This window comes from Glandiceps talaboti, chromosome 11 (genome assembly GCF_964340395.1).
Source record: "Glandiceps talaboti chromosome 11, keGlaTala1.1, whole genome shotgun sequence".
Lineage (NCBI taxonomy): Eukaryota > Metazoa > Hemichordata > Enteropneusta > Spengelidae > Glandiceps > Glandiceps talaboti.
This window is the reverse complement of record NC_135559.1, coordinates 4,854,084-4,881,594: the sequence shown is the minus strand read 5'-3', so window position 1 is coordinate 4,881,594 and position 27,511 is coordinate 4,854,084. Positions and strand designations below refer to the sequence as shown.

The 27,511-nt window shown below is 34.8% G+C and overlaps 1 protein-coding gene across 2 annotated transcripts in view; it reads left to right on the top strand.

Moving 5' to 3' along the window:
* LOC144442558 (peripheral plasma membrane protein CASK-like) overlaps positions 1–27,511 on the top strand; it is a 146,948-nt gene that overhangs the window by 76,264 nt on the left and 43,173 nt on the right. Inside the window, exons 10-12 of one of the 2 annotated variants that reach the window (XM_078131936.1) lie at positions 3,293–3,382; positions 6,504–6,609; positions 11,080–11,201. In XM_078131936.1, the coding sequence (XP_077988062.1) occupies positions 3,293–3,382; positions 6,504–6,609; positions 11,080–11,201 (318 nt within the window). The remainder of the gene's footprint in view (positions 1–3,292; positions 3,383–6,503; positions 6,610–11,079; positions 11,202–27,511) is intronic. The other variant, XM_078131935.1, reaches the window with a different exon arrangement.

The window sequence follows — 27,511 nt, the reverse complement described above, 5'->3', positions numbered from 1 at the left end:
CTGACCAAATTACAGACCCTGTTACAGAACTCAACATGTACAGACATCACTGGATACATACCTGTATGTACACCCCTGTTTCAGTCATGTGATCACAGCAATGTATACAGATATTACTTGCTTGTATACATCCCTGTACCAACAGACATGTGAGGTATCAGTGAATACACTTCTGAACTATTACCAAATTGACTGACCCTGTAACAGCACTTGTTTTACATAACCTGTTACAAGAGCTGCATAGGGCCTGGTATAGGCATGTCCTGTAATCGGCCTATGGATTTCTAGCTGTGTAGCTATCGTTTAATAATTCATTATTATCCGATGAAAGTCATAATAAAATTTACCTACACCACATTTCATTCTTCTTCTTCTTGTATGTGTTTCTGCATTGAGCCATAAAGGCTTTTGATCCAAGTTCTGTCTTTTTTTTGTAACCCATGTTAACTTAAACTAGTTTAGAGTGACACCATCAAAGTATAAAGGGTAATCATCAAATCATGTGTAGTTTGGGATGACATCACCAAAGTAAGGGTAGAGTATATTCAAATTATGTGTAGTTTAGAGTGACACCATCAAAGTGTAAAGGGTAATCATCAAATCATGTGTAGTTTGAGATGACATCACCAAAGTAAGGGTAGAGTATATTCAAATTATGTGTAGTTTAGAGTGATACCCTTAAAGTAAGAGTAATCATCAAATATAGAAATTCTCTAAGAATTACATAATTTCTTTAGCAGTACATTTCATTGCATAACTTCACATATCATTTATAGCTGTAAAATCTTGTAACAAAAAACCCCCAAAGTGTTTCTGGTTGATTCTCACTGAAAGTAGTGACAGTAGATTAAAACACGAAAAAATCCAGAAAAGCCGCCAAATGCAAGCTAACCTGAATGTATAACATACTGACAACAAGGCATTTTGTCTACCTGTCTAAAATACAACACAGATCAGCTTTCATAATCCAACCATCATCTTCACAATAAAGTTTTAACAAAAAAGAGACTTTTGTGATCTAACATAGATGGGTTATCAAAGCCTATATATGATGTACAACTGCTGGCATCAGACCATTGACAAACGGAACCTGTTACACAAACAGGGAAAGTAAACAAGTGGATTAATATCGCTTGGCACAGCATGCTGGAAATATAGAGAGAGACAAGAATTACATTCCATCATTTGATAAAAGCAGTTGTATGGCCTCTTTATATAATAGTTCACATTCACAAACATATTTCAAGTTCTCATAGCAATTCATGTACATGCAGAGGCCATAAAACTGTTCTTATTAAACCATGAAATGTGATACAAGTCTCTTCTGTTCCACCATGCTTTGCCAAGTGTTATTAATCCAATTCATTTGTTACTTAACGTGTTTGTAACAGGTCTCGTTCGTCAACGGTCTAATGTCTGTGGTAGTAGTTGCTTTGCATTGCTTTGTAGTAGATTTGAGGGCCATCACTAACATATTCAAATTTTATGCGCATTGTCATTCACAGCTTTGTGTTGTAGACAGGTGTATGTAGACCATGCTTCAATGTTATCACGGGGACACAATTCAGAATTTCACAACTTTTCGTAATTTTGTGTGTTTCATGTGAACAACAGTATTTGGAATTATTTTGTTCCCTAAAAATATTGTGAGGTGCTTACACAACTATGAAATGTTGTGAGAAAGTTATTGTGTATGTTAATGTTTCAATCTCACACAGCTGAGAAATTCATAGATCTTGGATTTTCAAGGTTTATGAGAAATTGTATCAATGTATCAGTTTTGCCTGATTTTGAAAGAAAAAAAATATACCAGTGCTCAGTTTTCATGAAACTTGTTTTATCTGTCAGTGTTTTGTATCGTGACTTTTTATATATGTTTATATCTGTTCACTAGATGCTAAATGTATGATTCTTGTTTTGCATGTTTTTGTTAATAATATCAATTAAATGTATTTATATTTTGGCTGCGCAAGATATTTCACCATGCACAGCAACTAGCAAGCTAACACATTTCGTTTATTTTCTAGACTTTTCAGTACTTTTGTAAGTGTCATGATACTGTCGTAAGAATCTTATTAGATTAACAGGGTTCTCCCTAGTTGTAAAGGGGTGCTGGTCATTCATTAATATTCATGATCATTGCATAAATTCAGTCAATATGAAAATTTGTCAATTACAGCTTTCAATCCAGTTCATGATTCATTAAATAAATAAACTGAATTGACAAATGGGAGAATGGATATTTTAGGACGCTGGTTTTGTTGAATATAAAACATTGCTACTGACAGAATTAGAAAATTATGGAAAATTACCCCCCAAATTATTCTGACATCACATTGTTGTACTACTGATTGAACATATACATGTATCCTTGAGACTAAATTTTGTCAGTGCCAATTGGTTATGATCAGTGCTGGTCAGTATGGGGAGAACCCGAGTTGGAATTTGACTATCTTTGCAGTAAATAGAGCCCTCTAGTGGTGCTGTAACTAGCAATAAGATAGGTTGATAATAGTTGAATTGTAATCATGATCAAAAAGAACAAAAAAAAAGTAATATTAAAAGTTTCATCCAATATTCATTTCTATGAAATAATATGACTATAAGATTGAGATCCCCATGAAAAAAACTCAAGAAATGCAAAAAACAGTCGATAGCACGATATCCTTTAAAAAAAAAATGACTGAAATTCTCATTTTGGAGTACAAGATGAGACTTGAAAATAAATATAAGAAAATTTTTAGTTTGTATGGCGTATCATTACACCACTTGAAAAACCTCCTACTTCTTCCACCCTCCCCAATGTTTGGAAAAGTTAAGCAAATGAATTATTTCACCTATATATTATTTTGTAATGCAAGTTATTGTCTTCCCTGTCTTTCTAAGTGTTATAATGCCCTGCATAATTCGTTTGATAACAATCAAAGAACTGGGATATCGATCCAGTTCAATCAAGCAGTACTATTGTGGAAATCACCTGTGCTGTTATTTGAATCAAGAGATATGCTACTAACAAACAGTAAGCCGCTGACTCTCACAACATCAACAAATTTTAAAAAGGGCAAATAGCCACTGTTGTGACGGTACTACTGGGTTTTATATATGAATATTTTAATATGTCAACTCTATCTATTTCATGCCACTAGAGGGTGCTATTTGTTGAAAAGGTCAGTTTGAATCCCTTATATTGTTGCCCTCCCAACTCTACAGAATATTGATGTTTTAATTCTATTCCGAGGACTTTTCTGAACGGAGACATTCATAATAAGGTTACTTGTTTGTTTACTTGCAGGAAAGAGAGAGAATGGCCCCTAAACTCCATCTACATGAAAGTGTGGAAGAATTAAAGAAGTTTAATGCCAGGCGTAAGTTAAAGGCAAGTGTAAGTTTTTCTTTATTGATATCTACCAGTCGTAGTTTTCAATGTTGCTGTCAAATCCATTGAGAACTTAGTCGTCAGGACTGTACTGTGAACTTAGTCGTCAGGACTGTACTGTGAACTCAGTCATCAGGACTGTACTGTGAACTTTAGTCGTCAGGACTGTACTGTGAACTTAGTCGTCAGGACTGTACTGTGAACTCAGTCATCAGGACTGTACTGTGAACTTAGTCGTCAGGACTGTACTGTGAACTTTAGTCGTCAGGACTGTACTGTGAACTTTAGTCGTCAGGTCTGTACTGTGAGCTTAGTCTTCAGGACTGTACGGTGAACTTACTTGTTTGGACTGTACTGTGAATTTAGTCGTCGGGTCTGTACTGTGAATGTAGTCATCAGGACTGTGCTGTGAATTTAGTCGTCGGGACTGTACTGTGAACTTAGTCATCAGGACTGTACTGTGCATAATATAATGCTATCAGTGCTTCTCTGATTGTGACCAGTGGACACAGTCACCGACAATCCTCCTAATTCTTACCTCAGCTAAGATGAAGGACAATGTGAAGTGGGTAAAAATGCATTGCTTTAACCCATAGTGGAGCCATCCTGAAGTACATGTGGTCTTATTCAAAGCATGCATGATTTTGTAAACTTATGTCCAGAAATCTACATAGAAAAGTTGACTTCTGCTGTTGGTCATTGTTGACAGAACTCAGGATAGTATGTACAGCACCAGTCACAAGAGTGTTACTGTAGATAAAGTCTACAGCCTTATTACCAGTGTGTAAAAGATCATTCTGTTGTTGTACAAGAAACTAGAACACTTGTCAACCCATTGGAGAAGATACAAATCAGTGTTATGCTAGGAACCCTAATCCTAACCGTAACTCCCTAGCTTGGATACAAATATTATATATTGTGCAGTTAGTCCACTGTTCTACATTCCATACATGTGAAAACACACGGCACCGTAAAATATACTATTGTTTTGTTGTTGTGTAAGATGAAAACCTAACCGAATGCCTGTCTTAGAATCCTGCCATCTCATTCATTTTAAATGCAAATATATCCCTGTACATTTCCTGTGAGTGGTCATACATGGTTCTCTTGTGTTCAAATCCACAACATTGATGTAATCCCATAAGTACTCACCATGTGTGTAAACCAATGTAATTCAAGTAGACATTGTCAACAAGAAACATTTTCAGATGCCTAATCTGTGCCAAGAATATAGATCAGTGGCCTGACTGTACAATAAATGCATAATTTCATTTAAGTTAAGGAGTTAGGGCTATTTTAGTTTATATTTATATCTGAAAAATACAGGTATTTGACCCAAAGTAAATTTCTAGTAGGCCCACTAACATGATCGAAATTGGTAATATAAAAAACAGATGGTCCACTGTTCTACAGTGCATCCAAACTGCAATGATATTCAAATAAAGTATGTTTATTTTGTGAAAGACACTGACTCTCAGCCATCAACTCCTAAACATTAAAATGCAGTAGATAGTACCCATAAAGGCTGATAATCACAAAGTAAAAAGCCAAGTGTATCACTCAGGGGATCAAGGAATTCTACCTGTCATAGCCTATTGCCATATTTCTTAAGTCTAATGTGTTGTCAGGAATTAGCAACTACTAGATTGCATTTTAATGTATTACTGTTGATTAGTATTGGAGTTTGTATCTCAAGGGATAGTGAAGGATGCTATAAGAAGTACTGTGTTAGGTCGTAGTTGTAAATTACTTTTAAGTTTACTTATATTATATAGTTGACATCTGTCAGTGTTTTTTGTGAAGGTTACAAGTAGATGAAATCCACTTAAGTTCACAAAGCTGATGTGTGCTGCTGATGTCCAGAATTGAAGTCTGTTTGTGTTGGCAAGGCAGTTTAACTTGTAGAATTAATGGTTTATGCTATTATCACTTTTTAGTGATGTAGATGGTACACTCTATAAAAACCTGGCATTTAGAGGCCCATTTATTAGGATTGATTGAAGTCATGGTTGAGGTTTGAAAAAACAGTATATCTGGTATTAGTGATAGAGGTATAGAAAAGGAGAGCCTGAACCAAAGAATAATCCCATGTATAAAGCCTTATGGCTCTACTGATAAGATAACAATAATGTGAAAACCTGGGATTGAAATGCTGACCTTTAAATACAACATGGACATACAATTAGAATTGATTTAAGGAATGTTTTCGAGTCATTGGATTGTCTGGGTCAGAGGTCAACTGTATAACTAAGGACTTTGTATTGATTGCATTGTAATGGGTACTTAGTTGCATACAAATGATTTTATCTACTTAGCCTCTCTGGGGATGGCTACCGTTTGACCTTTGACCTGACCTTCAGGTCACATAATAGTCAGCTGTTTGTTGTCTGGCTAGGAATTATATCAGGCATGACTTACACAGAAAATTGGATCTTTCCTATTGTCCTCGTAAAGTGTAGGAACTTAGATGATTATACTTTTAATATTGAACAACTAAACTTGTAAGACTCATAACAGATGAATATTGTCTGGAAAAATCAACCAGAACATGATAAATTATGTTAGGAATTCAGGTAGTCCAGTAAAGTCATGATAGATGAACAGTTATTGCTTGAATATCAGTCTATTTGGTTCAAATTCTTTGTCACCCGTCACTAGAAGTCCAGTGTTAGCTGCCAAGCTAACTAAGGCTTTCAGCAAAGAATTAACAGATGTATCTATAATTAATCTTACTCAAATTAATGACAAACTTTAAATTTATGTGTAAATATATACTTGAAGTAAGTGGTGCTTGTACCCTAAGACATTTATCAAGACATGGAAAAGGAAAGTGAATTTTACCCCTTCACCCCTTGTCCAAGCACCCCTTGGCATTCAAAATGGAGTCTCACACAGATAGGTAAACTGTAAGAAAGCCCTATCAGGCTTCTCAACCACTCTTCAGGAGTGATAACTGATAGGCATGGCATGACACACAGTATCTGACAGACTCACAGATAGACTCGCAGTGCTTGTGATGTGATGAATATTGGTACAGTTCTGTCTGTAGACATCATTTAGTGTTGTATAGATACCATGTCACTCACCTTTATCCACATTACCACTTTCCATGTTTGTGTTTTTACAGGGTGCTGTATTAGCTGCTGTTGCCAGTCATAAATTCACTAATTTCTACAGTGATCCCAACACAGCCCATATCCATGACTTTATGGAGGACGATCCCACTTCATCAGGTAAATATTTTGTTTACGTATATGTCTGAGTTTGCGCTGTATCAGAACTGTTACATAGTAAAACATTGTATAAAGTTTGTATTTACAGTAGTTTTGAAAATGAATTCTGACATAGGTTGCACTGTTGTTAATGTGTCTTTATAGTCTTGTTCTTATACAGTATTAGGAAGATTTGTTTTAATATGCACTTTTGTAATCACTTGGTATACAGTGTATGATCCAAGTGATAATGCAATGTACATGCATAATAACTTTCAATCTAGTCAGCATGAGTGCCATATTGATGAGCGCCCTCTGTAGGACAATCTGTAGAACCCTTTGTTTTTTAAAAGCAGTTCGTACTTTGTTCTCATTATAACACACATGTATAGTCAGAAGACATAATTTTTTTCTTCTAAACCATGAATCAAAATCATACCTTTATTGAAAATATAATAAGCATAACTCTTATTATATTTACTTGTTAATATGATAACCTATCATTATTTATACTTGGTATGAAAGACAGATTTGTTTATTGTTCCTCTGGTTTACAACCTTAGAATTTATTCCAAACATTGTACAATACAATCTGATTAAATTACACATTATGATTTATTTCAAATCAAAGCTGATATCAAGTATATATTGTACCAATTTGATTACACATGTTGTTTGTTTTGTTCCGGGTGATTGCTGCCTTGGGAAGGCAGAACAAAACAAATTACACAAAGTGATGGAAATAGAGGTAAATACAGACATCTAGCCGCTTTCACCACATCAGATTTTAATTAGATTGGTACAATATATACTTGATATCAGCTTTGATTTGAAATAAATCATAATGTGTAATTATCTGTTATATCATTAATTGGTATATAATTAGCATGGTGTTGATGTTAATTAAAAGTGTTGAATCTTTTACAAATAGTTTATTTATTAACTGCTGTATTTACAGTGACTAGTTATTAATTATCAAGTCATTAATTAATTAGTGAAGTTATTATTAGCTTGTGGGTTGTTCGTATTAATTCAATTAATACTGTTGAATTAATTATGATCCCAAATTATATATGGTTTGATTGAAAATGATGCATAATTAATTATTGTCAGTGAAATACTTATTGCTTTTGATTTTACATTCCACCTGATTTAAACGACATCCATTCCAAATACCACACTTACTTACTACCTTCATTGCATCATTTAATTACTCAAAAGATAATCAGTATGAAGGAAAAATTTATTCATTGTTTTGGTTTAAACTTTTCTTCCAAACACTACTCGAAAATTGTTCCTAAAAATTTCAACTGCACACTTCAATCTTTGTCAACAGTTTGACCCACTCCCACTATTCAGCACACATGACCTTAGGCACACATGCGCCTAATAAGGGGTCATAGGTGCCTGGAAGTTTGCCTCACCCTCTGTCTCTGTTCAGTGATGGTTTAAACGCCCGGATGTTGTTCATTGTCCATTGTAGTGAAAACTACTACTACATTGGCCAGCCAGAATGTGGAACAGTGGCCTGACTGTACAATAGATACACAGTTGTATTCACTTTAGTCTGAGAATAGTGTCAGACCCCCTAACGCTAGTAGATTTGTATTATCTTCAATGTTCTACATTCAGCATGCGTCCCAGTCCGCCTAGTCTAGTTCCTATACGATATCGTTATGATTTACACCTCTACTCACAAACTACAGTCAGTCATATCAAACACCATTACATAGTACCTGTCCTTGATGTACGGTGACCCATGTACAGGGTTAGTCTAGTTTGCCAGTCATTTCTCAAATTATAAATTATTGCTTGCAGTATATTTCATATAATATTAATAATAGGTATAAATTTGATGAATGTGTACAAGAGCCGCATAAAATAGTCTATATTACTCATTTGATGTGTGGAGTTTGATATCCTTTCCCCTACCAGGGCCTAGAGACTTGGATCTTTGGCTTGAAAATGTTGTTTGCTATAACACGCCAATATGTCAAATCAGATAGCCAAGTGCTTGGAATAGATATCTCATAAGTTGTAATACTAGCTGACAGGTAATAGTAGGCAGGGGAAGACCTACATAAGGACATTATGTTACTATAGGGGTATTGTTTGTTAAAGTTTCTGTAAAATATTATAGCCATGGTGTCAAGAATTAAGGAATAAATTGATAACTTGGCGTCATTATTCTCCTTCAACATTGATAGAAAGTGTAAGTCTCTGGGCTAGGTGGGGAGGGGATTGGTAGAGACGTGAGGTAGGTGGAGGGGGGGGGGGTGATTGTCATGAGTGGTAGGTTGGGGTGGGGTTGTTGTAGGAGGTAGATGGGGTCATTGTCTGGGAGGTTGGTGGGGTTCATTGTCATGAGGGCTAAGGTGGGGCATTGTCATGGGAGGTAGGTTGGAGGGAGGTCATTGTCATGGGATGTAGGTAGGAAGGAGTGGGGGGGGGGGGGGGGGGTCGTTGTCATGTCCAGTTCTTCAATAGTAGCGTTGAACCTTTACCTACATAAGATTGTATTGGAATTTATTGTGAATGAATTAGTCAATAAATCATAAAAGTTTGACTGTATGTAACAATAGCTACTAAAAGTGTCATATACATCATAACTTGTAATGGTTACCATGTGTTTAGCATTTCAACAGTAGCTATGTACTACTTGCATACAATACTGTGGACAGGGCCCCATAGCTTTGGCAATTTTATAAAATATTTAGACAATGTAGGAAGCTTTGTCTTTCAACTTTTGAGTTCAGCTTTTGTATGTTAAACAGCTGACTAAGACCATTAGTTGGGGCATGGGACCACAATACAAACTGTGTTTGTGACTCATAGCAAAACAATACACAGTACATTTAATACATAAAATAATGCTTTCAAACTGCTGTATTCGTATGAGTCATAAACTGCATAGAAAATGGACCATAAGAAATGATTCGAAAACAAACAAACATGTATTGAAACGTCGTCAATCCATAAGTTATAATAAAAAATGGACCAAAAAAAATGATTCGAAAACAAACAAACATGTATTGAAACGTCCCCAATCCATGAGTTATTGATAAAAAATTGGCATAAGGAACTTAGTTTGATAAAAAAGCAAACTTTGTATTGAAACTGTGATGACTAAGTCTTAAAATTGTAAATTTGACACAGTGACCTAGACCTGTATATACTATAGTGTGTAGACTACAAAATGCGTTAAATTGACAGAACACTTTGTTGAATATTTGATAGTATACAAACCTTACAAAGTAGGCAGTGAGTCTGTATGTTTTACAGGATTAAAAGATATTTATACTCAATGACAAAATCTCTAATAAAATCCAACAAAGTACACAACAGTGTGCACATTAATGGCTTTCTGTAAGTTTTCATAAAATAGACTAGAGACACGTTAATGTATTTGTGACAGCTGCGTTGATAGTTGAGATTTTATTGTTGACTTTGACCTTTGACCTGAACATTAAAACAATCCCAGTTTGTATTGATTGCCAGGGGAAAAAACACTCCATATAATATATTGTTTAAATCAATTAAGTCTCACTGTGTATACATACAAATGGGTTGAGTCCTGATGCGCAAACTGAATAGGAAAATGAATGAAGGAAGTCAGCCCTTCTGTTTGGTATGCAACACAGGGTAAATTGTTTGCATGCAGTCGTTCTTTTTTGTCCAATCGTAATTGCATATTTGAACCAGAGATGTCTTTTTTTTAACAGCACTACTTTGTGTCTGTATAGAATCTGTGAATATAAAGAAAAGATGTCTGTACATAGACCAAGATGTGAAAGCAAATACATTACATGTACATGTTAAGCATACATTGACAACCACAGTGAAAACTCTTCTTAGTTTCATCCTCTGAAGTCTGCAAGGATTCTACCAATATTTTATCACCAAACAAAACCCATTATTCTGGTGTTCCTAGTGTTTGCACAGTTTGTATGCAGTTGTATTAGTGTATTTAAACACATTTGCATAATCAACTCATTGACAAAGTTTATATACATGTACGTCTTTTTTTTTTTAAACCCAGCATTTTTTGAGAATTGTGAAGATCTAAAAAAATCATGTTGTTTCGAACAGCAACATACAATTCAAAATCAAGAGTTTCTCTCTTTACAGCTGCTCTAAATATTTCAGTCTCTTTATTGTCAAAAAATGCTAATGTATTTTTCATAAAATATTTTTTCCTCGGGTAAACTTTTGAATTGTTGAACTGCTGTATAACATAAAGTTTATTCAGTATGGCCAAGCAATAGAGAGTAATTTCCATATTGTATAGCCATTATCTTAAACTCTATTTACATACAGGCAATCATTTCACTTGTACTGGTTGATCACAGGTGTGAGACATAGTGTCATTTTATTTTTTTTCTCTCTCTCTGATCCTTTTTATCTTCATTCTATTCAGCGATATTTGTTCTAAATTTATTGCCAACATATGTGGGTCCGTCCAGCTGAGTTGATTTGTGTTCTTGTTGATAGGAGCAGTATCTCAAGTGCTGGATAGTCTGGAGGAAATTCAGTGTCTGTCAGACGGTACGGAGAAAGACGTCGATTTCCTGCACAGTATATTTGAAGACACACAACTTCATGCTCTCCTAGATGTAAGTACTATTGCTATTTTATAGTCCCTACACTTTCCATTCCGTCCAGAGTGATGGCAGAGAGGATCCCACAGATAACAGTGATGGGTAAACCTTGAACTCTGTCACCTTATACTTGAAATATGACGACAGAAGAAGATTCTTTGTATCTAGTGTTTAATAGATCATAGATCCAAGTTGACTTTTCTGCGACAACAAAATGTAGGATTTTCAGTATCCAAGTTCTTAGCCAAGAGACATGGATATCTGACTCAAGATATTGGCTGGATAGATATATATGTTGTTACCTGCTACAGTGCTAGTTAAGAAATTGTGAAATCGGAGAAAGTATCTCTCAGGTAAATATTTACATTAGGGTGCACAGTATTGTATTTCTAATGTGAAATATCTTGTTGCTCCCAGATGTTTATTTATTGGAAAGCAGAATATTGGATTTGTAAGTCCAATCTTTTGTGGCCTCAGGTGTTCATTATTTTACTTGGACAACAAACATTTTGGATTTTTAATGTCTGTTGTCTTTATAGCAGTTGCTTCAAGAAGGTGTAAGACTCAAACTAGCTATAACCATTATAGTCTAGTTCCGATACAGTACCATTACCATTTACACCTCCAAATACAGTGTAGTTCCTATACGGTATTGTTACAATTTACACCTCCATTCACCATGTAGTCAAAGTAGTTATTTTAGAAGCCCTGAGATGCATGAGATGCAATTTGAAATTCATCCACAGCCACCCACACAGTCATTGAAATCATGTCTTTGTTAATCAGTCACAAAATTCTAACCAATAACACAGTCCCTCATAAAGTTATGTGTTAGTTAGTTATACACCTTGTACTGGTAGCTTGGTGGCCATAACTCTCCTTGTAAATGAGATGGTAATGACTAGTTTATCTTGAAATGGTGTAAGGTCTGAGACTAGTACTAAATCTAGACTGGATACAAGTACTTGTGTCTGGTCTAGATACTGACTGGTATCCAATCATTTCTGTAAAGAGAGATCTTGAGATTCTATGCCACAAATAGCACACAACTAACTTGTATCAGGTATATTCTTTATACTATGTATATGTATACATACCATGGAACAAATGAGAGTGAAGATGACAATATATTCATATTCACATTCACATTCATATTCATATATCGACGAATTCTTCAAATAGAGAACATTGCCAGTAAAAACAGCGAAAACAAATAGTAGCATGGTACAACGAATTTGTTGTCACACACACACACACACACACACACACACGATACAAGTACATACATTACTTACAATTTACAAGGAGAAAAGTAAAAAGGTACTAATTTCAAAAATATATAAATACATAATCTAAGTTAATGCACTAGTCTTCATTTATTGTATTAAAGTTGTCGTTCTGTCTTCTTATTGTTGTTCCTCTTGTATGACTTAAACTACCGTACTATCCGCGGAATCAAATCTTATGATTTCAAACCCCCATTCGCATGGATTCCAGGCTAGAAATTGTATAACCCTAGCTATCCAGTCAGAGATAGTATACCAACTCTGAAGTCGGACTCCAGTCTCTAGATTTGATAGCGAACTCAAATTACAAAAACTTTTAATTTGATTGTCATCAGTTGTAGCCATTAGTTCTTTTGTACTCTGGTGGTATCTCTCCTCTTTGACAGTTTACAAGGATGTTACTATTTGAAAAACAACATGACCTTGATTCTATTTAGCCTATCTGTGTGGTTTTCCTATAAAATAGTGGAAAGTATGCATGTGTCTGTGTTTAATAGAACAACAGAGGCTGTTTTTAATGTAAATGCATTGATTTACATAATAATGTACATTACTAGAAAGAACAGGATGGAAATATTTACTCTATACTATACAATAATGTTGTGAGTAGGTGGGACTTAATGTCGAAGTCAAGATGAATGTTGTGTGTATTATTTGCAAGATAAAGAAACAAAAGACAGGAGAACATTTCTTTTCAGTGCAGGTTAGGTGGGCTGCATCTTTTTCAAGAGAGAATAAATTTTTTAAAGATGTGTCATTTGAATCAATACAAATTGTGGTGTGTTGAAATACAAGATGTTGTTGGTAAATTAGTCAGTTCCTCATTAATTCTAGCAGTGTTGTTTATGTAAAGTTGGGATAAGATGGGATATCAGTGAGATTTATATCGAATGTAAAGTGCAAAATTTATTAAAAGGCCACGGTTTCAATCCCAGCATCTTCCATTAGTGTTATCTTATCAGTAGAGCCATGAGGATTACATAGGGTTATTCTTTTGTTCTGGGCCATCTTTTTTCTATAGCTTTGTCAGACAACCGTTTTCACACCTAATGTCTAATCCCATTTTCAAAGTTTGCCTTTAAGTATTGATGGTAGTAAATGTCAAGTTTACTTAGGGCACACTTGAATGTTCTTCAGAAAGTCAATGTTGAAATTACTTTCAGTGGATTATCTACTTCTAGTCCATTTCAAGTAGAGTCACACTCATGAATGTGAACAAAAACACAAGAGTTGGGAAAAAAAATGTGAACAGAAATTCAAAGTGGAGATGAGGATCAAATCCACTATGGTACTAAGTAAAGTAGAACAGATGGTACAGGAAGTTATGGCTATAAAGTAAATCAAAGTTGACAGTAGAAATCTTGTCTGTTGGCACTGATGGATGAGAGAAATATACATTGTATGAATTGATAAGCCAATCAGACACCAGTGACGTACATATGCATATAAAATGGGCAATATATCATCACTTTTGTTGTAATAGAATGAAGCGTTTATTGTTTTACTTTGTACTGTGTCAGTTCACTTCTATATATCTGATGTAATGCTACAGTTTTGGATGGTGAAGTCAGATTCTCACATGTGTTAGGATATTTTTGAGTGGATGTGTTTTTTGTAAACCTTAAAGATGAGGAATTTGCAGTCCAGAAACTGAGATGTTCTGTAGAAATGTTAAAAAAAATACATTGAGTGGCAACTTTGCTTTCCACATTTTTCCAAATTAGTGAAAATACTGCTAAGCTGTATGAATGATACCTTGATAATATTTATAGGCAAGATGGAAGAATGGTATACATTTATGTGTTGTACATTTTGGACTAAGTACAGAATGTACTATCCAACAGACAATGATGCTAGGACTTCAGATTTACATAAATTATACCCGCTAAAATGTCAGGATAGGGCTATAGCATCATTGTCTGTTGGATGATGGTTGCTCATGGCTTTATTTGAATTTTATGTAAAGTTGATGTTGTGTGTAAAGTTCAGTACAGTCTTTATTGAAGCCAAACATTTCCATGTAAATTTTGCTGGTGTTTATGGTATGGAGTACAAGGCTGGTTGGATCTGACCTTTGACCTGGCCTACCTTGACTTGTCAGCTGTTATCGTGATGAGTTATTTTTAGACGTGAATAATTACAAAAATATCACATGTACAGGTATGAAATTGAAACCTCTTTGTTCATTGCATGTCAAATAATTTATAAACATATGAAATTATGAAATGAAACATGAAATTAAAACATTTATTACATGTCAACGAGTTTTTGAACATTTGAAATTGAAACATAAATTGCATACACAGTTATGATATTGAAACTGCTTTGTTCATTACATACTAAATAGTTTATATAAATATGAAATTAAAACATCATTTATTGCATGCCATATAGCTGATACAGTTTTACACGAAATTGAAAACATGTTGTTCGTTGCATCACAAGTGAAAGTTTCAATTCATGAAAGTTTTGTTTCACTTCCTGTCATTGAAACATAGCCTTTAGGAAACAAAGCCATGTCATACATTTTAGATGATGTTTTAGCTAAGGTTTGTAATCCATAGTAATGGAGGGAGAGGGGGAGAGGTAAGAGAACGGGAATCTAGTAACTCAATACAGTAACACTAATTCCATACTTGTACTGTATATAGTTGATAGGGAATACAAGTTAAATAGCCAGGGAATTTGGTTAGATTCTACTGAGTAATCCAAGCCAGGGTTTCAATCTCAAGTTTTCACATCAGTGTAAGTAATCTTATCAGTGAAGCCTTAAGGATTACATAGAAGCATTCTTTTGTTCTGATTCAACCCTTCTATAGCGCTAACAGACAACTGATGTTAGAGATTCTGTAGTGTATAGCCCCCTGTACTGGTTCTAACAGACAACTGATGTTAGAGATTCTGTAGTGTGTATCCCCCTGTACTGGCTCTAACAGACAGCTGATGTTAGAGATTCTGTAGTGTGTAGCCCCCTGTACTGGTTCTAACAGACAGCTGATGTTAGAGATTCTGTAGTGTGTATCCCCCTGTACTGGCTCTAACAGACAACTGATGTTAGAGATTCTGTAGTGTGTATCCCCCTGTACTGGCTCTAACAGACAACTGATGTTAGAGATTCTGTAGTGTGTAGCCCCCTGTACTGGTTCTAACAGACAGCTGATGTTAGAGATTCTGTAGTGTGTTGCCCCCTGTACTGGCTCTGTCAGACAACTGATTGTCACACATTAGTTTTAACTGTTAGCCAGCTTTGGCCTTAAACAAAACATTATTCACAGACAGGAATACACCACACACTTAATCTTACTACAATTTGGTGGACTATGACAAAATAATGAAGTTAAATACAGGATATTAAAAATTATTTACAATTTAGGTCATTAGTTATATACTTGTATTGAATTAGAATAAATGGTACCTATTAATACACAGTTACCGTGAATTCTAACATCCGGAAATTGTCATTACTATTACTGATCTCTTCCTGTTTATGTACATTGTGGTAAGACTTTGATAAATACAGGTACCTTGCTAGTATGTTAGTTCATGTACTATAGATAAATTCAACCATAGTACAATGTAATATAATATGGGTGTGATATAGTGGGTGATATCTATAGTTCAATATAGGATTAAAAAAAACTAAATTCTTTTAGTTTGTTCTCAAGACACCCCCCACCTCCTTCTAATTAAATTGGCCAAAATTGAAAACATTTCGGACAGCACAATCAATTTCAAATCAGTATGTAGTAGTATGTAGCAGTAGCACTATGAATACAAAGCCGGTAAGTAGTTAAGAAAGAATCGTTGTTTTGCTGACACTTGACTTTATTTTAGTGCAATGCGTTTATATAAAGAAAATTCATCTATTTCTCAATTTGAAGACATTTTGTTGAAATTTTTGCATTTAGGTGTACAAACAGACCCATTAAAAGTAAAATTGATGATGTAGGATGAAAACTAAAATGGCTAAAAAAAAACCACACAAAACCCACCCCCAAAGTAAAAGAATTTAGTTTTTTATCCTACATTGAACTATTGATCTCACCCCTAAGAATTTATGGTTCTTTGTCATCAAAGAGCATATTTGTGGATGTTTTGGAACCCTGGTAACAGAGAGGGAATTAGGTAAACAAGCATGTAAAGACAATTTGTGGATGATAATTTTGGTAGACCTTTCAAGTGTACAGCATGTTCTCATTATAGAAGTGTTGATTAGAAGGGTCGGAATTATAGGTGGCAAACCTGGACAAATGTAGTGATCACAAGTGCTTGTGAAATTGGCTACCTTGTTGTACATCAATTTGATGACTACTATAGTCAAGGCAATGAATTAACTGAACACTTACATGTGTAAAGCGTTGATAAGAGGTCAATTTTTCTAATCTGTCCGAGAAATATGATAGCAGTGTCATTGTCATGGTTTATACGGATGTGAAAATGTAAAATCAAAGTATTTAAGTCTATTTTAGTTAAAGAACTGGTCAATGAATTGTAAACAGTAGTTAACAATGGTATGTCTTGTAGAGTTGAAGTCAGCCACAATGATGGTAGCTATATCAAAACACTTGTATGTCTAAGACACTAACAATTGTTGCCTAGCAACAAGAACAAACTTCAGACATTATTATCCCAGGGGATGTCTGTTCATTTGTTTCCTTTTGGCCTTTTTTTCCAGAGAAGTGACAAGGTCTTATAAGTTATATTGGACCATCAAGATATTTGTTTTCTGTTTATATGCTGATTATCCATTTTTGTGAGCCTCTTTCTACTGAACCCCCCTGTCTACGGTGACTGTTGGAATCACCCACAATACAAAACAGGAGGGTCATACTAAATATTTAGTTAAAGAGTAGGGTAGTGTGGTATGTGATGTTTCTAACGTTTTAATATCAAGCCATACTCCCCTGTATGTTGTGACATTTGGAATCACCCACAATACAATACAAGACAGGACTGTACTAAATATCACAAATAGGGCATTCTGATGAGCTCTGCTGCCAACGATTACTTTGAAAGTTTAAAGACAATACTATACCCCCCTGTCTGCTGTGACAGTTGGAATCACCCACAGTACAAAACAGTAGGGTGGTGATCTTAGGTTGTACAAACTACTAGTATTCACTGGAGATAGGGATGACCTAATACGTTAATTCTCAGTTTGAGTTTGTTCACTCAACCACTATTCCTGTATCTATTGTGATTGGAAGAACCATACCAATACAACTGTACAGATTTACCAGATATGCTACATAAATAAAGATGACATACCTCCCTGAATTTCACTGTTATACTTATTACTGTATAATAGAGAGAGAGAGAGAGAGAGAGAGAGAGAGAGAGAGAGAGAGAGAGAGAGAGAGAGAGAGAGAGAGAGAGAGAGAGAGAGAGAGAGAGAGAGAGAGAGAGAGAGAGAGAGAGAGAGAGAGAGAGAGAGGGGGGGGGGAGGGAGGGAGGGAGATAAAGAGGGAGACAGACAGACAGACAGACAGACAGACAGTAATTAAAAGTGATAATATGACTTGTAGTTGGTTAATACAAAATGTAATCTTTTTATATCTATGTAGTGTAAGTTTCAATATTCAAAAATAAATAGATAAAGAAAGAGATGAATAAATATAATAATAGTATATACCTATTACCTGAAAAAAAAACATATGAAAACTGGATCATCTGAACAAAACTCAACTTAAACGGTTTGCAAATAATATTCTGAATAACATTTGCCCTGTTACATGTAACCGAGCATCACCAGGTCAGTCAAATATATTACCACAAACCAAACCTGTGTACAATTACACAAGTTTTTCTGTTGTGTTGAAAATACTACTTTTATTTGATAATTGTAATTTGATATGTAATCCTTCTGTATCCAAAACACCAAGTCACTAAGTGGTTGATTAATTTCTGACTGTGGTCCAATATTTGACTACCGGTAGTTTTACTATGGTAATTCTATAATATCCATATTTTCTTTCTGCATCACAACATTCTAATTTCCTCTGTGGAAATGGTAGTCAAAGGGAATGTTTTAAGCTGTATGCTTGTCCTCCTCTCTGTCTACCTAACGTGTTCCTGTTCTCAAATCACAAATTTTCCTTCTTTTGTTGAGTCTTATAAGTTAAAGATATCTAATTTCCTTTGTGCAGATGTTCTTTCAAGAGTACATTGTCCTAAGTTTTGGCCTAGCAGTCTCTCATGTCTGTGTTACATGTAACTTCGACAAGGAACATGAGGTCTTGTCTTTTGTGTACTTAATTTGTACTTGTAAACTGAGAAGTATCTCTACAGTAAAATAGATGAGGAAGAAAAGAGATTCTCATTGTAAGTGGCGAGGATAAACCATTGTGAATTGTGACCTTACATGAACTTTACAGTCAAATTGACACCACAGCTGTTTGATGATAGGTTTAAATGCTGGGTGATAAATAAGGGCAAAGCTAAGGGGTCTTTTAATGGTATGCTAGGGAATTAATGATGTGCTGATTGGAGGCGTAATGTGTGTAGACCCTTACACTACAAATCACACATACATATAGTATATACACACTGTGCTGTGTGTATGTACTGTGTGACTGTGAGCTCTGTTGCTGTCAATACTGGACCATATTATACCAAGTAATGTGACTATAGCTGATACAAGTTCAGATGTCACATTCCAAAATGGTCTTGTCTGGAATCATCCCTTAACACAGAATTACCATCATGAACGGATTCCCAGTTTATGAGAATAACAACGACGGGCTGGAAACTGCCTTTGCTCAGTGGGTAAGACAGAACAAACTTTTTTTTTTGTAAAAAAAAAAAACCTGATTTAGAAATATGTGATTCATTAAGAAAAGCAACTGCATTGGGTGTACATACACATATCTGTATGTTCGTAAAGCAAGCGCATAGTATGTATCTGGCCTTAGGGAATGGAGTGTAAACACCAAAAGATTTCAGATATGCCAATGCAAACATACAGCTTTCTTCTACTTTGAGTAAAGTTGTTAAAAACACAAGTAATTTCACTAGATAAACCTACCGTTTCCCCCCCCCCCCCCTCCCAACCCAACCCTAATGTACTATGTATTTTCATGACAATGGTTTCTCTACCATAAATATTTTTCTTGTACGAGTAAGTAAAACAGACAGTTTGGCTCACAGGAATTTGGCAGTGTCTATGCTTGGCACACTACCAATATTACACCTGTTGATAGACTGGAGAGTATGGGAGTACATATGTATGAGTTAAAATACACAGGAGGTCTTTGTAAGCTAGGATGTGTATATAAAATAGTCCATGCTGTGTACTCTATGTATGGCTGAACCAAAAAAGACAGGAGACAAAGTGATTCCTAGATGTGTCGTTTTGTCTTTACTGATATGAAGCTATTAATTATTTAAAACAATTAGATTTTGAGAAAAATTTATGGAATGTGAGTATCTCTATAGTTATATACTAGTGAAATAGAATGCTGGTACTTTAGTATTAAATAGCTATACCAAGTAAGTTATATGTATGAATTAGATTCCCTTCTAAATTTATCAGGAACAGATGGGGGTTGATATAAAGGTGATCAATTACCCTCCCCTCAATTTGGATGGGGAATGGAGGTGGGGTTAACGTCTTGGCAAAAAAAAAAACCCCAGTTGTTGTAAATTTAGGGTAATAGATTATTTTCCTCTTTAAAATATCAAGTATGAAGACATAACTATGTTTCCATAACCTTGAAACTGTTCTCAGACATTTATTCTAAATTATGCAGGAGAACAAAACCGTAAGAATCCCTGTCTAAACTATAGCTTAGCTGAGTCAGTCTAATCCTAGCCCAGAGACTTGGCTATCTGTCGTTCACTGCAACATTCTATCAAGCCAGTATGTTTAGTCAGATAAGCAAGTCTCTGGGCTGTTCTTATTCATCCACACCTTACTACAAAATTGTTATTTGACTTTAATAATAGTAATTACTAAGAAGTAATATGGTTTGTGTTTTTATAGATGACTATAGAATCTCTTGGGATTCTTATATTGTTATTTGATCCCACATAACGGTCTAGTTTCTGTTATGATGATGACATCCATTATCACTAGGAGCACACCACTGAAGTGTAAATTTCATTTGAAATGGTCATGTATATTACATCGTGATTGAGGACAATTTACTAGTTGTTGTCAATATGAGTTCTGTTTTCATTATATTTGTAATAAAAGTTGACACAAATCTGAAGTATAGTAATAATATTACTAACCATGACACTATGTGGTTTAATAATCTAATATGTCCTCATTCAAGTCCTTTGTTAAAATGAATTCAGGCCTAAATTGCAGTAGGCCAGATACTTGACTGTCTGACTTGGCAGTTGCAATTGCCAGAATACCAAGCCAGTATGTCCCAGAGACTTGGCTATCTGGCCTGAGAGCGTCATACACCAGAATACCAAACCAGTATGTATGTATAGATAGACAGACAGACAGATAGATAGACAGACAGACAGACAGACAGACAGACAGACAGACAGACAGACAGACAGACAGACAGAATTGTAGTCAATGGAAGAAAGTTACACTTTAAAGATTTATACAAATATCTATCAATTTGTAAAAATTTGTTATTAGCTCTTCAAGAGAATTGTCACTGCCCTGCTTTCTTCCCCCTCCCCCTTCTCTTTGTAAAAAACTGTGTTTATTGTGATAATTTTTTTTTTTTTTTTTTTTTTTTTGGGGGGGGGGGGTCTTTTTATTTCTTTGTAAAAAATGAGTGCATCTGATAAAATTTGCAAAGTGTTACATTTTATTTCATAGTAATAACGGAGTGCTACACTTTTTTTTTCTCTGTATATCCATACATGAGCTTAATATTCTGTACTTAGCCTGGAATCCATGTGGATTAGGATTATAAATTTTACGTGATTAGAAAGAAGCAAAATCTGCATGGATTCTATGCTATTCTGTACTGTACACTAGTTTTACATGTAAGGATAACCACCTATATACAAATGTAGTAGTTTAGTCTAGTATAATTGCATTAGTCATAATTATTATATATTCAGGTTCCATAATAAAAATTGTTTGGTTCCGGTTACCCGACCCCACCTAGTTTTTCACGCCGACCCAAAACTTTTTTTTTACGCATTCAAGAAAAAAATTTAAAATCATGAAAATTGTGAAGTCTCTCAAGAAATAGTGGATACGGAAACTGACATCAACTTAAAAAGACAATATAAAACTCTTCTTCCAATCTGTAATGGCTGTACATCTAATGAGAAGAAACCAATAACACAGAGACCAAATGGAAAACAACAGAAAACATAACTACCTGAACTAGACAGTCACATATGAAAAAAATATATATGTAAAAAAATAAAGTAAAAATCTACCTATCCCACCTATTCTAAAATTGATCGTAATTGGAAGTACAGCATTTTTTTATTTTTTTAGGCCTCATTTAAATACTACATATAAAAAGATACCAGTATCAGATGGTATTTATGACAAGTGGGTCATAGGTAAAGAATTTTTTTTTTTTTTTTTGCATGACATCTCACGACTGTGTAGCTTCTTTTATGTTTGATTGATTGCATAGTAGTAATTCAAATAATTGGTCTTCAGTTTAATTGTAAATACTATAAGGGTCACTGTGTCAAAGTTTGGAATCTAGAAAAATCAAACACAATGTCACTTCGGTTTTATTGGCTCTTATAGTCTCTTATCAATATTGTGATAGTACTGGAGTTGAGTGTGTGGTCATTTAATACATGTACACAGATTGTGTTTAACATGGTTTGATTTTGATTCTTGTCTTTCCACAGCCATGTAGACACACAAGTCTTTAAAAGTTGATTGTGACTGTAGGCATAGGTAAAAACTGGACACATTGGCACTCCCAGTAATCAAATATTAGTTTTGTTCTGACTACCTGATGATGAGTACAAAGCAAAGTTTATCCCCCCCCCCCCACCCCCCCTTCCCCCACTGATTGGAAAGATGAATATAAAAAATCCAATCCACATGGATTCCAGGCTACCCCTCCATCATCGCAAACCACGGCCTGTTTTACGGCAACGTTCTGAACGAGCCTCCCATAGGATTTTACCACTATATTTTATTTCGAAATGTAGTGGTAGAAATAATAACTCTGGTTTGCAAGAATGACCTCCTCATTGAAAGATTGAAAAAATATTAACCCATAACTATATATGATGGACAATATCTCTGATGAAGTATGGATGCCAACATGGTCTCTAAAATCATAACGATACTGAATAGGGACTAGACTATCTCTGATGCCACTAGGATATTTAAAATTTGTAACATCTGTATTATTCTCATTTCAAAGTTTTTAGTTCAGTCCTAGCCTTTCCCTTGGAAAAATGTACACAATCGTAAAAATGAATGGCTGTCACTTTGTAGTTAGAAGATAAAATTAAAAGTATATACACAGAGCTATTAAGTTTCCTTGTGTCCTTGATATGATAGAGCTAAGTGAGAGTGTACCAGTTATCCCACTTGACCACCCTACTTTAATGGTATAGTCCCTTTGTTTTTGACCACCCTACTTTAATGGTACAGTCCCTTTGCTTTTGACCACCCTACTTAAATGGTATAGTCCCTTTGTTTTTGACCCCCCTACTTTAATTGTATAGTCCCTTTGTTTTTGACCACCCTACTTTAATGGTACAGTCCCTTTGCTTTTGACCACCCTACTTAAATGGTACAGGCCCTTTGCTTTTGACCCCCCTACTTTAATTGTATAGTCCCTTTGTTTTGGACAAAGAATACACTATTTAACATAGAAATGACATGTTTGAAATGTTATATGTAAGTGCTAGTACAAAATGAAATATAAAACTTGACTGTTTTCATTCTTGTAGGCCCTTCAAATTCTGTGTTAGTTGATTACTTGTCACCCAACTTTGTAGTATATTACTTACCTGTACAAAGTGGTTCAGTCTCAGCTTTTTATGAAAATGATTGTCACAGTGCATGTGCCTGGAACTGGAGGGGGGGGGGGGGGTGTACCATTAGTCCAGAAGGTATCTATAGGGTATGAATCTTAAGATCTGGTCAGAGATGATTTTATACCATGTTGACATCCAGACTAGGTATCGTAGGCTCTTGATGTTTATCAAATGTGGTCATTTTTGGTGAAACCAAAAAAAAAATAGAAAAGAAAAGAGTGACAAAACAAGATTTCTAGGCTTGGATACTAGATAAATACATAATTACATACTGTAATATCAAACAAAATAACAAAAATAAGTTACCATACTAAAGATGATACAAACCATGTACTGACAGTATAAAGCTACTGTCCACGTAAGTGTGTCCACACACTTCACAACTGAACCATGAAGCCCACAACTATGCCATGACATATTTTTGTGTATAATAAAAATTCTTTGGTCTTGAATTGAAATATGAGAAGACAAGAATACATCGTGAACAATGTGAGTGTTGACAGGTAGAATTACTTATGATGAGGGTATACAGGTGATAGTTCAAGTACACGTGTTATGGTTTTATAGGGTCAGATGTAGGTCAAATCATTTCTCTTTGTGGACAAATGTATATGGTGGGGGGGGGCACATAGTAGTAAGGTTATATACATATGTACATGATTTTGAGCCCCTTTTTGAACTCGTGTAAACTTTTGATTTTTTAAGTATTATGTAGAGCTTTGAAAACCCCTCTTTGAATGCATATACAACTTTTGACCCCAATTGCTGAGTTGCCGATTTTCAAATGTCTCTAAAAAAATTTTGAAATGAACTTTCCAGGTTGCTGATTTCAAATGTTTCAGAGGCTTTTGACTCCTATTTTTAGGCAGAATGTATAGATATGCTAGAGGGAGACAGAAAAAAACCCACAGAAATAAAAGTACTCATAATTTTGGAATATTAATAGATTTAATATAAGTTGACTTCAGTGCTAGTAGAAGTGGTGAAACCATTGTAAAACCAGATGAGGAGAAGTAAATAGATAATCCAGTGATTAGCAACATCTCAAATCAAGGCAGAATGACAGTGAATTGAAAACCAGAATGAATCAAGTCCAAAATTTGAGATCATTCATTCAATTTAACACTACTGTAATAGTTTTACATGAGAGTCTAATTCCCATGGTAACAGAATGAATTTGTTATCGCGAATATTTCACTGTGTATTCCAGGTGAAAAAGTAGAACTGAAATGATGCATAGGGTATAATAAATGGAATGCAATATGCTTTCAGAATTATACTCCTACTTTGTTAACCTAGAAATTGGTTTTGACAATTTGGAAACTGTTTGTGTGTTCGCAATAAGAGTATCCAAGGCAACGGCAACTCCAAACCCATCACATTTCAAAGAATTTGTATGCCGTGGGCCTGGAGGATATGTGATTGATTCGGATTATAATTGGAGTGAAACTACGCATAAGAAACACAGACCATATTTCCTCCGGCCGCAACATATTACGTTATTGTTCATTCTCGGTGTAGTACCTTTAGGCTGTACAGTTACGGTTACCAAGGTAAAAATACCTCTCAACTCATTTCCTGCGTCGTTAAAATTAGTTCATTTGACAGGATATGTGTGTATCTAGTGGTGAAATATTGATTTTATGCTACTACAGTAGTTCTCTCAAGTGTCTCAGTTTCTGATTACTTAGGTACGAAATCCTTCACACTACGATCTAATGATGTCCTTATCCTGATTCAAATTCCCACAAAGGCAATATCTTAATTTGCCAAATTACACCGAAAGGGGTGAAATCAACACTTGTATACTTACGTTACAAATTGATGTACATTTCCTTCTGTAATTAGGTTTGGAAATTGATGTTCATTTCCTCCTAAGTAACGATATAACAGCATTGAGCTGTTACTGATACTATCATAGTGAATTATTAGCAACTTTTTATCTAATGTAAGTAGTTTATGTTTATACTTCATTTTTATTCCCAGGTAAAGAGACACTTTAAAAGAGCAAATAATTTCAAATTTTATTAATTATCTTCTATACGGAAATAAGTCTTTTGCAATTTTGAATTAATTTTAAAATTAATAGTCTCATTTTAGCATAATTTGACATTACAACTCGCAATTACAAACTGACTTTGTATATTACCCATAATGCCTCACCCTAGTGTATAGCAAACATCTTCTATGCCAGACTTGCCAGTTTTCCATAATTTCTATTTTAAAGAGATTACATGTTGATAAAACTGACTTAATGGGGCCCAAAGGATTAAAAACACAGAGAAGATAAAATCAAACTGACGTTGTTTCCTTTGGACTTTTGTTTTGATGATAAATTTGCAATATTAAATATAGTAAATATGGTGTACAGATGTTGATAACAAAAAGTTCTAAACATTGTACTTATCTTTAGGGCACCATGGAGAATACTTAAAACTAATCAGTCAAATAGAATGAGGTGTGATATGAGCATAAGATAATTTACATGCCATTTAAATTCTGTTTAGATTATTCAAATTCTCTATTTATATATTTATATAAGCAAACAACTCTAGAGGGCGCTAATACTTTTTACTTCTATTTATCTAATCTCAACATTAATGAAACTAAACTTTATTGATGTCTTTTCAATTTGAGATTGGAATTCTCAGGTATCTGCAATAACATTTTACCTCATGCTAGGGGGTCAAAATAGAACACGACAGTCCACTTATTCTTACATGCGCCTATAGTAATGCATGTGAAACACGTGGAGCGGAAGTTATGGTGTCGACCAAGAAATTGAATGTTAGCAAAGACACTGCTAGATACTGACAATACTAATATAAACTGTGAAGTACTGCTATATGTCAAGGTAGTGTATTGCATGGATTAACAGATGAGTAATAATGATTTACTGTGTTGAATCTAAGCTGTATTTATTTGGACTGGGTGTCTGCAGTAAGACATTCCTACCATAATGGAAATAAATGGAAAGATAAAATACATACACACACATCTAGCTAGGTTTTTATTATCTCATTAAAAGTGTGTCTCCTATATATTAAACTTAGTGCCCTTTGACTCCGAACTAGTTTACCAACATAATTTTTTTGTACTGAATGTAAGAATGGATATATATTTGCTGATTAATAACAGCCTTGTTCTTGAGATTTGATACCACAGATAGCACTAGACTAAAGAGAGATCTTGAGATTTGATGCCATGGATAGCACTAGACTAAAGAGAGATTTTGAGATTTGATGCCACGGATAGCACTAGACTATGTTAGGGTTGTATTGTAGAAAGTATTGGGTAAATGCTACAATTATAGACTTTCAAATCATTATTCATAGAATACCCTACATGAATTTGTAATATTGAGTCAACTGGTTGAGTTTAATTGACATAGCCTCGAGACTTGGCCATCTGACTTGACATATCCTAGAGACTTGGCCATCTGACTTGACATATTGGCTTATTTGGTGAACAACATCATCAGGCTAAATAGCCAAGCCTCTGAGCTATAGTTGACACTTCTGTCAATATGTATACCTCTAGCCTAAAGCACATACTATACCACTCTACTACTGCCAGTCTATGTGTGGAAATGAAATGCCCAGACATACATAGAATACTAGGTCTAGCTATCCATGTATAGTGGATAGAGCCTGTACAAACAGTTTCATTGACATAACTATGATATATGGTATGATTTATTTAGTACTTTGGTGTCTGGCCTATACAATAAAGTAAACTATGAAAATAATACAAAGTCACAAGAGAGTTACTTTGAGAGATTATATCATTATCTAGTGTGGATGCCAACATGGTTTCTAACTAAAGCACGTTGTGAGTGGAGGTAACGATTCTGTATAGGAACTAGACTATGTGAGTGGAGGTAACGATATAGTGTATAGGAACTAGGCTAATCATTATCATGACTATCACTAACATTGCAAACCCTAATGTCATGGTCTCCTGTCCTGTATTTCATTTGTATTCAGCTTGAGTGTACAACTGGATCAGTAGTTCTATAGTATTTCAATGCACCCATATACTGTGCCTGGATTCCATTAGCATCACTGTATGATCAGAACCAACTTGAATCTGAATTGA